The 13235-nt window shown below is 35.5% G+C and overlaps 2 protein-coding genes across 2 annotated transcripts; both read right to left on the reverse strand.

The window, feature by feature from the left end:
- Nucleotides 1–3648: 3648 nt before the first annotated feature.
- On the reverse strand, nt 3649–7032 carry LOC128676080 (beta-1,3-galactosyltransferase 1-like). The gene has a single exon (XM_053756020.2). It carries the CDS (start codon nt 6874–6876, stop codon nt 5938–5940), a length of 939 nt encoding a protein of 312 aa, XP_053611995.1. The 5' UTR covers nt 6877–7032; the 3' UTR covers nt 3649–5937.
- Nucleotides 7033–9212: 2180 nt separating this feature from the next.
- LOC128675900 (lactosylceramide 1,3-N-acetyl-beta-D-glucosaminyltransferase-like) lies at nt 9213–10323 on the reverse strand. The gene has a single exon (XM_064436430.1). The coding sequence runs from the start codon at nt 10194–10196 to the stop codon at nt 9285–9287; it is 912 nt and encodes a 303-aa protein (XP_064292500.1). The 5' UTR covers nt 10197–10323; the 3' UTR covers nt 9213–9284.
- Nucleotides 10324–13235: the final 2912 nt, after the last annotated feature.

The raw sequence follows: 13235 nt of genomic DNA on the forward strand, positions 1-13235 counted from the left end.
GTTCACTATCTACTCAACCAAACTTCTTGAAATTTTGCATACCTGTAGGTTGAAGTATAGAGAAAGACATAAGGTACCTTTAATTCCGAAAAAATACCTTCCCGTGGGAAATTTACGCAGGCGTAGCCACGGGCAAATGCTATTTTAATATAAAATTCAACTTAATCTTTAACGCGTTCCTAAAAATAGATCCTGACAGACGGACAAAGAAAGTAAATCCTGCAAGAGTAATTTTTTTTTTTCTTTTGAAGACCGTACCTCAAAAACATTTCGATACATCTCTTTGATTCGGCTCATAATAAAGTAATGATGTAGGGGAAATTAAGGAAATAACAATATTATCAGATCGATTCTTTCCGCACGAGTAACGAATCATTTCGTAGTCTGCATCAACAAGCGACGGCCAATGGAATTGGAATTTCAAAGAAATCCACATAAAAATGGAAAACATAAAACCGATATTGGCGTCCATAAAATTTAAATTTACCGTTTCCGTATTCCACACTTCTGCAGTGACGTTGAAAAGAGTTGGACCACCAATAAATGACGTGCCCTTATAATACTTGAAACTTGGCAATGAAATTTGGAGTAAGTTCCTATCTACCAACGAAATGGTTATTATTAGGAATGTAACATTACGGCAGTAGTATATATATATATAACGAAGTTAGAAGGAGAACTATCACACTTAGTTACCTTTATAATTTTACGAGTAATGGTCGACCAATTATATTCTACTAAAAAACTTCGAACAACTCCATGCAAAATACGGAACCCTACACAGTGCTTGGCCCGACACGCTCTTGGCCTATTTTAATTGTATGTGTGGTAAGATGAACATAGGATACTATTTGTCACGATCTAAACCCTGGGCTATATCTAAACCAAGAAACGTCAGCTAAAACGAAAGCGAAATACATGCATCTTTAGGCCTAAACGGGTAATAAAACTAGGTGTACTCGGATTCCTAGCTAGACTAAGTTAACAGGACCAGTCAATGAGTAGCATCTATAATGCCGCGTTGTTCAGCTTTCTGCAGCAAAAGAAATAATAGACATCAAACTTCTAAAAATATTGTATTACTTTCACCATTCAATGACTTCTTATCATAGTATTATTATTGTATTTGATAACATTTAACCAGCTGTGGCGTCCCTAAGGACAAGTCATATTATAGTGGTGCAACTATCTACTGCAGCGCCTGCCCATATATTCAAATAAAATGACGAATTCATTTCAGTAAAATAAGAAGAGGAATTTAATTTAAATAATACAAAAGATTGATAGTCACGAAAAAAGTATGTAAGTATACATATAATAATATTATTGACAATAAAAAACTTTATATTAGAGGCAAATGGTATCATCATAGTGTTGCCAAATGACAATTTGTGTAGGGCCGCAATTGTGAAACTATTCAACTATCAAAGTTACATATTGATACTATTAGATCAAGTTTCCACCATCACAAGTGAAGCTAATTTTTAATGAATTTTTGTTTAATAGTTGTAATGATAATATTACGAGTAAATGCATTCGGATATTTTTGTTACAAATATTTATTTATTTTGACTTTGTCTATATCACAATTATCACATAGTATTTAGAAGATACCTTTCTGGGGCCAGCACGTCAAAACTTATTCTTCTAGGTCCTGTCCTAGGAGCTACGAGGAAACGCGAACGAAGCAGTGGCTGCTTTAGTGATGCTTTGTAGATGAGGCTCTGATGGCGACAGTGGAGCGTAGGTACTTGTGAGCATCCCCCTGTGTCATTTTGATTTTCTTTTCATTCGATTCCAGCAATCTCATATCAAATCATCACATCACCACCTTATCAGATCCGGAACACAGTCATCGCTTCCAAGTTGTACGTCTCTCCATATTTCACATAGTTCGGTGGCTGTGATGCCATGCACTGATATATACTTCATCAATTTACATAGATCACCATATATCCTTCTATTATAGAATAGTGAGACGTCGATCCTTTGTATACGAAGCTTTTCTGCTAAAACACCTGTTATGAACACATCTTCAAGTCTGAGGTATGGTTCATGAGCAGCGACAGCAAATAGATCTCTCAAGATATCAGTCGTCATCAAATACGCTGGACCAGTCATAAAAGCAGGGTATATATTTCCATGGAACTCCCCACTAGTCACGAAGTGCTTATGCGTTACATTGTCACGTATTGGATTATCAAATCTCATATTCCCCCAAATAGTTCTACCTTTATTCTTTCGCAAAGTTTTTTTCACGAATTTTAATAACTTAGGTACGTTTATAAACATATCATCGTCAGTTTTTAACATTCTGGGAACTAGAGAGCAGTACTTACTCATCCATTCAAACATAGAGAGACTTTTAAGTGTAAGATTATTGTATGTGTCGATAAATCGACCGATTACAATATCACAGTATATTAAATCTTCTTCCAGAATCAGAGATCTGTCCGAGTATCCAAGAGAATCAGACTCATTAGGAGGAGTACCAATAATAAACGCTAAGGATACGGTTGGAATCTTCCAGGTATCGCCCCATGTCATTCGGATGGCTTGCCTTTGTTTGAAATGGGAAGGTGCTGAGGTTACAAATATCATCAACTGGAGTTCGGAACCGAGCTTTGGACATAGTTCTGGATGGCTCACCTCGTAACCAGCTACGTAGCGATCACTAACCAACTCCGTTTGCGCTGTGATGCTGCAACACAATATAAGTACACTGATGATTGTCGCCAGGCTGCAGATATTTGGCAAGAGTACCACCAGTTCCATACCACGAGTACCAACCAATAGTTTGTTCTTCTTTGGAACTTCAAAACAGATATTTAATTGAAATTATAATGCAATTTACTCAGAACTGTTATGAATTGGCAAGACTAGAGTTAACAAGCATTGTCACAGTTGCAAATCCGCAGACCATTCATGCGGATGTTTTGTTCCATTACGAATACTATTTTCACAATTAAGCCATTCTTGTCGCCTAATGTCATACTTAGGGTTCTGTTGTAATCGATATAGATATAGGGGGATCACGTATTTTTCCCTTACGAGGTAGACAGAGCCAAAAGTTGCGAAACTCGAATGTTACGTTTTGCTACAACTACACGGCGCGGCGGAAACGAGATTAATGATAGGTTGATGAAGAAGCAATCAAGAACACGCTCAAAGGAAAGAGAGAGAGAGAGATTGCTAGCTTATCGCATTGAGAAGAATCTACAGTTTGTAACCGGTTGCTTTTCCTCCCGCGCGCAGTTTGTAGTTGTTGCAGTTCGCAGTTTGTTGGAAAGCCCTTGATTGACTAACAACAATCTGTTTGTTAAAGTTTAATCAGTGTAACGTTCTCAGAAATGGTAGGTATTTAACGTTTTATTGATATACTTATTTTAAGTAGACAATGAATATATTGGAATGTTTTCATAAATTGTACCTTTGAATATGTGGCAATCTAGTGGTTATAGTGGACGATAGTCTCGTTAGTTTGTAATAAAATATAAATTGAAAATAATGTGTTCACATGAAATACGTAGTTGTAACATTCCGGCGGCAACGAGCTCGACGTGAGCTCTTTATGGAAGAAATTCGTTTTTCGTGAATGCTGCTTATTTCTCCCTAACGAGTCTATTCAGCTGGGACATAATGACTCGGAACTGTGAGCAAGACTTTTTAATGTCATGTTAAATATTTCTGGATACATTTTATTCTCCACATAAACTGATCAGCGCTGTGACTAGTCATGGCACAAAGCCTCCGTTTAAGCATAGATTTCATTCTTTACATAACTGTAAGTAGGCTATATCTGTACATAGAAGATATTAAAGACAAATCATTATGTATGAGGATGGATATAAGTGTAATGTATCTGTGTAAGTATCTATACTATAAGTCCGTCCGTGGTATCGTAACAGCCAAACGGTTGAACCATTTTTGATCTAGTTTATTTGATTGAACAAGTTTGACTAGTCAGATTCATTCTTAATTTCATATCATGTCATGGTCATATCAAGAAATTTTGCCACAAATAGTAACCCCTTGCTAAATAACAACCGAGATTAGCGATCATTCCCACTAGTTCCATTGTATATTTGTCCCATGAAACTACTGAATTTTTTTAGACTCAATAGTTTCATTAGACTTGGTAATAGAACAAATCTTCTCGATAGACTAATAAATAAATGCATTAAAACTACAATAATAATATTATTAGATACTTTATTAATTCCACAAAACAAATCAAAGTACATGGAGGTAAGTAACAAAATATAAAATAAAAAAATATATAAATATTAGGACAAATCACACAGATTGAGCTAGCTCCACCAAAGTAAGCTCGAGACTTGTGTTATGGGATACTAACTCAACGATACTGTATTTTATAACAAATACATATATAGATAAACATCCAAGACCCGGGCCAATCAGAAAAAGATCATTTTCCATCATGATCCGAACGGGGATCGACCTCTCGGTTCAGCGGCAAGAACTTTATCACTGCGCCACCGAGGTCGTCAAATATATGTACATATAAAGGCAGTAAAGACAAAAAACACCTATTAAAATAATAAATAAAATTTCATATTGGCCTTATTATCGAAATCCTTTAATCAGTATTCATTCACTTAAATTTTTATATGGATCATAGTTTCGTAAACAACTATACACTACTATATATTACATATTATAGCTAACAATGCATGTTGATGAATGATGATCATTACCACTCGATGCTGCAGAATCACTTTCGCAGGAATTTCAATATAACGTTATACCAAAATATTCCTTCATACTTAGGAATTCTATTAAATATTTTTATACAATGGATTTTTTAATTTACTTTTATACTTATCTTTATTATGGTATACCTGTCATACAGGGAGTCTCACAGGCTGGAAGTACCTGCCTATGTATACTAAACTCTCATAACGTTTCCAACGCAATCCATCCATAACACGAAATGGAAATGGTAGCTAAAGCTGCATGCACAATAATTTCTGAGTGCTCACTAATTTGATTCCATACGGTTGCCGCATTAGGTGTCGGGGGTGACTGCTAGTCGACGGACGGGGCTCGCATCTACTCCACTACTGATACAGTTTTAATGTAATAAAATTTTATATGGTACTAGTGGTCCGTCCCGGCTTCCCTCGGGTAAAACAGTAATAAATTATACACCTAAACCTTTCTCTTGAATCACTTTCTCTATTTAAAAAACTGCATCAAAATCCGTTGCGCAGTTTTAAAAATCTAAGGATACACAGGGACAGACAGCGGGAAGTGACTTTGTTTTATACTATGTAAATAATGCTGAAATGCAAAGATACCTATGCTAATCACGCATGATCAACTAGATGTTTTTAGTGACATTTTGCACATGAATGGAATATAAAACGAGCACATAGGGTACCAATTTTTTTCCGAAAGCCTTCGGCAATGAACCCCGTGGCGGACGGGCTTCACGACGTCACAGCTCCGAGTGAAACAGATAACACGCAAAGGTGAGAAAGATTCAGAGATGCTTGGGTGCGGACTTAGACAAGTCGCTTACGGGCAGACAACATCGCGTCCGGAAACCGCAAATGCTTCTCATGTTGTGATAATCATGACTAAACTGTAATTATATCCAGTACCTAATACTTAATAGTATCAAGCATTCTCGAGCATCTATTGTTAGAAAGTTTGCGGCTTTATTAGACTTGTATTTTAGGGACACGGAATAGAAAAAAACATTTGTTCTTATCTTCTTAAACATTCAATTCAAATGAAACAATGGCTAGTTTCGTGATGCTTTATAGATAATACTCTAAAGGCGATAATGCTCTAAAGTGGAGCGAAGGTGTTGTGGGCAACCACGTGTCATTTTATCTTTGACTTTATTTATTCATCAACAATCTTGTGATTTTACGCTTCATCGAATCGTCAAATCACTAACTTAGGTACCTAACTGATCCGGACACAGCCATCGCTTTTATGTTGCACTTGTCTCCATATTTCCTGCAACTCAATGCTTGTAATTTCATGGACTGATATATACTTCATCAATCTACATATATCACCATAGATCCTTCTGTTATAGAACAGTGGGACATCGATCTTTTGTATACGAAGCTTTGTTGCTAAAACACCAGTAATGAATACATCTTCAAGTCTGAGGTAAGGTTCATTGGCAGCGGCAGCAAATAAATCTCTCGTGACATCACTCGTCATCAAATACGCTGGACCAGTCATAAAATTAGGGTATACATCTCCTTGGAACTCCCCACTCGTCACGAAGTGCTTATGTGTAGTATTATTACGTATTGGTTTATCCAATCTAATTTGCCCCCATATAGTTTTTGTTATATTCTTTCGTAAAGATTCTTCTGCAAATTGTAATAACTTAGGTACATTTATAAACATATCGTCGTCAGTTTTTAACATTCTGGGAACTAGTGAACAATACGTATTCATCCATTCAAGCATAGAGAGACTTTTAAGCGTAAGATTATTATATGTATCGATAAACCGACCGATTATTATATCACGGTATATTAAATCTTCTTCCAGAATCAGAGATCTATCCGAGTATCCGAAAGATTCAGACTCATTTGGAGTAATACCAATAATAAAAGCTAGGGATACGTTTGGAATCTTCACCGTATCGCCCCATGTCATTCTGATAGCTTGTCTTTGTTTGAAATGGGAAGGTGCTGTGAATACAAATATCATCAACTGTAGTTCGGAACCGAACGCTGGACATAGTTCTGGATGGCTCACCTCGTGACCAGCTACATAGCGATCACTAACCAACTCCGTTTGCGCTGTGATGTTGCAAAACAATATAACACTGATGATTGCCGCCAGGCTGCAGATGTTTGGCAAGAGTATCACCAGTTCCATACCACGAGTCCCAACCAATAGTTTGCTTTTCTTTGGAACTTTAAAAAAAATATTGATTGTAAATATAATGCAGTTCACTCAGAACTGTTATAAATTGGCAACATTAAGAGTTAACAAGCATTGTCATAATTGCAAATCCGTAGAACATGCGGATGTTATGTTCCATTTCGAATACTATTTTCACAATTAAGCCATTCTTATCGCCCAATGTCGTTCATAGGGTTCCGTTGTAATCGATAAACCGATTCAGTGTCCCGTATTTGTCCGTTACGAGGTACGCAGTGCCAAGAATTGTGAAACTCAAAGGCTACGTAAATTAAACAGAACTGCAGCACCAGTACTTACATGACAGGTTGGCGTAATTAAGATAAAAATAGTGATCGCCTATCGTGTGCTAGCCTATCGCATATGAGAAGGATCTCCAGTTCATAGCTCTCCTTTGATTGACTCTTACTCGGAAAAAAAAGCTGCTTACACATTCTATATTTTTCTTTCGCTCCTAGACCAGCAGTTGCCGACCGCTGATAGTATGCTATTGATAATTTTTGAGCAAATAAAAGTTTTTCCTTTCTTTCTATAGTTATAGAATTGAAGTAGGTTTTGAAATGTGGAAATTAAAGTAAAAATCGAAGCATTTATTCAAAAAGACCTTTACAGTCGATATTTTCACGTAACATTTTAAACAGGCGATTACACAGCTATGGTAAGTAACAGGCATAAACACCTTAAATCCAACTGTAATTTTCGCATCTTCGCTGCATCGCCCATCCTAGAAACTAGACGTTGTATTACCAACCTAATCCTTATCTATCGCCGGCAGCCTGGCGAAACCATGGAGCAGTAGATTGATAGAACGTCTTCGTTCCAAATTCAAAGCGTGTTGGTGGGTGCCGATCGCGACTCAGGCGTTAAACCCTATGCAACTGCGCTTGGGAGATAGCGCAATGCTAATACTTTGTTAAGTCTCTCTTCCTCGAGTGTTTCCTGATACATTTTCGGTTGTGATGCCCGAAAGCCAGGCATTAAGTTCGAGTCCGCGTGAAAAAAAATTTTTAAAATCTATAAAAAATATATACTAATCGATCGTGACTTTAGGACCGGCTGCATATATACAGTGTAATATATCAATTGAATCTTGAACTTGTTCAGAAGATTCCAATATTTTCATAAAGTTTTAAAGTAAACCTAATTGCTTAGAGAAAATAAATTTGAAAACAAAAGCCATGGTGATCCGTTATGCTTTATGTAGGTACTTATGCTTGTCAAACTTGGACATTTTTAGGGAAAGTCATTATTAAATAATGTTTTATTTAAGATGACTTTCCCTGAAAATGTCCAAGTTTAACAAAAAAAAATTAACCGACTTCTACGACACTAAAATTATGAAATAACAAAGTACCTAATGCATATGCTACCTACTTCTTACGTATCATAGAAGTCGATTATTTCATCCATTTTAGTGATTATAAAAATTCCATGTTTGCTATGAAGAAAATTTTAGAATAAAATTAAAGTTAATAAAAATACAAACATGTTCAAAAAATATATTTATCTTTTAACTTATTGTGTACAAAATAAATATTATAATTAATTATAGCCCTACTAAGTTTACATTACTACATCCCTAGCTAAGACGTCTGCTAAAAAAGGCACCACCAACTGTCAAAATTTGACCACCAACGACTAATTAATGCAAGACTTGTTGTGAAACCAAAGTGGGTACACACAGTATGTAAAACACCTCCATTTCTTCATAATCATAATTCTTAAAATAGTGTCTTATATCAGAGAAATCCATTATCATCTGTCTATTGGTTTCGATATAGGTACGATTTCATTAATCTTTCCTTCTTAAAATTTAATTTAATAATTTATTTTTAATGTTGTTCTCTACGGTTAATATCTCCATAATGTTGAAATCGAGTGATTTCAACATGACGGTTATTCATTGTACCACCACCCGTAACCACTATCACAAGTTTCACTACCGCGAAAATTGAAGATACTAACGACGATAAGGATGTAGATAATATCTCCAATACACTGCCATCGTAGCAGAACCTGGAATACTCAACGGTAACTTTACAAAAAAGAATACGGAATCGTATTCAACCCCAAAAAATAATCAATGGCATGTGAAGAAAGAGAAAACAAAAGAGAATCAGAGTTTTTAAAATTCAGAATGTCAGAATTCAGAACATGTCGATTGACATCATTTGATTAATCCCCCACAACAGAAGGAGGGGATTTATAAATTTAACGTATCTGTGTATGTGTTTGTCTACCTATCCGTGACATTGTAGCAGCCAAACTACTGAACCGATTTTGATCTAGTTATTTTTATTTGAAAGAGAAATTAATCAAGAACGTAGTGTTAGTAGTTCTCACAACCATCTTGAGGGGGTTTACTAAATTTTCGATTTAGTATTCGTACAGGTTACTAATTGCAGATTTCTCCATGTTTCATGCAGCTCAGTGCATGTAATACCATGAACTGATATGTAATTCATCAATCTGCACAGATCGCCTTGGAGCCTCTTATTAAAGAACTCTTCGACATGAATCCTTTCTATAAAAAGTTTTTCTGCTAAAATACCAGTTATGAATACATCTTCAAATCTAAGATAAGGTTCGTTTGCAGCGGCAACGAGTAAATCTTTCGTGATATCAGTCGTCATCAAATACGCTGGACCACTCACAAAATTAGGGTATACCTCATCTGGATACTCCTCATACGTAACGAAGTATTTCGATGTCTTACTACGTTGTGGTAAACGGTTTGCATACAATTTCCCCCATATAGTTTTTTTTTTATTTTCTCGTAAAGATTCTTGTAGCAATTCCAATAACTTTGGTACGTGTATAAACACATCATCGTCAGTTTTTAGCATTCTTGGAACTAGTGGACAATAATTTTGCAGCCATTCAAACATAGAGATACTTTTAAGCGTGAGGTTATTGTATGTATCGATAAATCGACCGATTATAATATCACGATACACAAAATCTTCTAGAATCCGAGATCTATCAGAATATCTGCGAGATTCAGGAATTCCAATAATAAAAGCTAACGATACGTTTTCCATCTTCAACGCATTGCCCCATGTCTTCCTGATGGCTTGTCTTTGTTTGAAATGGGAAGGTGCTGAGGTTATAAATATCATCAACTGTAGTTCAGAACCGAATGCTGGACATAGTTCTGGATGGCTCACCTCATAACCAGCTACATAGCGATCACTAACCAACTGAGTTGTGATGTTGCTGAGAAGTACACTGGTGATTATCGCCAGGCTACAGGGATATGCCCAGAATGTTGCCATTATCTTTTGACGTAGTCGGATAAACAAATTTAAAAGTATAATATAGTTATCACAAATCTGTGATACATTAGAAATATTAGAGCCAACAAACTTTGACGAAATTTGGCGACCCTATTTGGCGAAATTTGGTGATAGACCATTCCTATGGATCTTTTGTTCCATTTGGAATACTTTTTGCACATTGTTATCGCCTATTGTGCTTCTTAGGGTTCCGTTTTAATCGATAACATTACTTTTGCCGTATATTCCAATGGGTCGCGCCATGTTTTTATATCTGTGTCGCGTCACTACTTCAGTTGTCCACTATGTGTACTGTATAACTAGGCCACATGAGAAAAATAAAAGTGACTTTACATTTAATATCTAATAGGTACCGTAGTTTCTCGTTGTGCTCATCTTATTAACGGCGAGTATTTACACAAACACAATCAAGTAGCAAGGGTTTATTATCCACTTTGATTAAGACAAAATTAGTGATTATCGAAGTTTTTTATCGTATGATGGATGTCACGGCCAGACATACAGATCACGGTCTCATTATACATATAAGCCCTACTTCTGTAAGAATGTTCTGTTAAGAATGTCTTGTTGCATGTTGATTTATTACTGACACTTAAAACTCTGTTTCATTTTATCACACTGTACATAATTCATTAACGAAAGGTGTACCAATAATCTTGCAACTTTTTAAATTACTATATTTAGTAAATAAATTCAACAAAGAGGGGTCTTTGCCAATTAATCACGTATTCCAACGATCGACGTCGTTTCGGTTCTCGTCGGACGAAAAGACGACTAAAAACAGCCGACATTTTATCGACTGAAAGTAAAATATTCTCGTTGCAGAAGACTACCTATCTCACATGGAAAGTGAGAGCGAGAATAAAATAAATAATAACTACAAGTACTATACTATACGTATATTATCCATTTCTACAAAATAGATACCCATCAGTTTATAATGTGCAAACATTCTGAATTTAAAAAGACATGCCCACAATGTTTACCGTTTTAAGGGCCTAAACAAACGGGATACAATCTGATTGCACACCTGTACCACTTTTTAATTTGTATCTCAGACCACAAATACACACAAATAAGCAATTTACAATTCCGATCCGAACAGAGCCCACCTATTCATCATTTAGATTTATAGTGCTTTATCTAGACGATCTGCTTTCTTGTTTAATTAATGGATGGAGAAAATTTCGGTTCGTATTCCGAATCCCTTATTAAAACTATAGGGTCAGGTTTCAATCCCTTAGCGGCTGGCGACGTCCTTCGACCCTTATTTATTCTCTAAATAGTACCTACTTATAGCTAGCTAGTCCGCGAAAAATCTTTTTCACCCCTTAATGTCTCTAAGTTAAAAGTGCGCTTCTGCTGGCGCATGATAATGTAACATTATTTACTTTATAACACAATTATTTTATTTCATAACACACTCAACAAAATGAAACGTACAAATTAGTTGATTACTAATCGCACTTAGTATGCGATATTAGATATCACCCTTAAAAATTTTGTAGGTACATATTCTAGATTTATGTATCATATTTATTCTTAAGGAATCGTTGGAGAGACATCAAAAGTTACTTTACGTAATCCGGACCGCAAATGGACGCGGTAAAAAATTCTCGACGTAAGTCTCAAAGAGTCAAGTTTGAGTTTTCCATTAAATTTCATTGTCCCTTGACACGTCGGCTCATCGAGCCCCGTCATTAGGCGTTAATGAATCCTGACAACTTATTTGAAATTAATTACAAGTCGAATTAATAAATCCTGACCTTTGAGTAACGGTCTTCGTGGAACTTCGATATTATAATGAGACAGGGTGGCTGAATTTAAAAATGAGTAGACAAGACCGACGTAAACAACAATGACATACTTGACCCAGCAATTAAAAGTGGAAACTTCCAACATTTGTTGAGAAGACCTATAATTTTCTTCTTTTAGGGGGAAATTCGATTTTTAGGGGGAGGATATCATGGGCCGTGGATACTTTTGTATCCCATACACGTTAACAGTTTCTCTATAAAGAGTAGAAAATAAATGAGAACAGCTGTATCTTGGTCGGCAACACTGGGTGTTTACTAATCAATCTTGACCATTATATTTAGTTACAATGGCAAAAAAGAAAGATTTTCAGATTTTAAAAGGCTTTTAAACTTATAATAACTTACATATTCCACCCCGTATAGTAACCGGAAAACGCTCAAATGAGAGAGAGAGAGAGAGAGTTGGTACACCGAATTAATAACCGGACATTAACCGACAATTCACATGAAAAGATAAAAGCAATAAAAAGACAGTAATTTTGCAACTTTTAGTATATTTTTAAAATAATAAAAAAAAACTATATTACTAGGACTTGGGTAGGTACAAGAAAAAATGCATCAAAAGAAAGACAAGGTTTGTGTTAATTTTGCAAAATTTATCCAATATTAATATATATGTAATAACTTTTCGGCGTATGTACTTCAAAAGTATTTTTTTTTTATATTGCCTAATCTACATTTGTTTACTGAAACTTTTTTATCGTTACATACAGATTTTGTGACGATATCTGATGCTGGGTACACACACTATCACCGCAGAAGCCGATGCGAATGTATGAACATTCCGTAGTTTTTCTCAGAGCTTTTAGTAATCGCAATGAAAAACTAGCAATGTATACCGATATCCGCCAAAGTTTGGCGAACAGTTTGTACGAACGGTAGTGTATAGTCGGCATGAGCCATTCATCTAAGTAGATGAATTTCTAATGTTGGCAAGTATTGGTGTCAATTTCTTAGTGTTAATTATATGACAAGCTTTTGTACCTATTTATTGATCGAACGTTCTTTCCGAAGTTTAACTCACTCAATCGCGAGGTTAATCTACTTTAAATTTATCTTTAATATAAAATTTTATTTGTAAGAGTTTAACCTACAGTTTCAAGCATTTGGGTGTTTTGTCTTTGATCATTCATTAAAATTAACTTTTTTTTTTTCACTTTATCAATATTTTACACATTAATTTATTGCCTTTAAGACACCT

This window comes from Plodia interpunctella, chromosome 15 (genome assembly GCF_027563975.2).
Source record: "Plodia interpunctella isolate USDA-ARS_2022_Savannah chromosome 15, ilPloInte3.2, whole genome shotgun sequence".
Taxonomy (NCBI): domain Eukaryota; kingdom Metazoa; phylum Arthropoda; class Insecta; order Lepidoptera; family Pyralidae; genus Plodia; species Plodia interpunctella.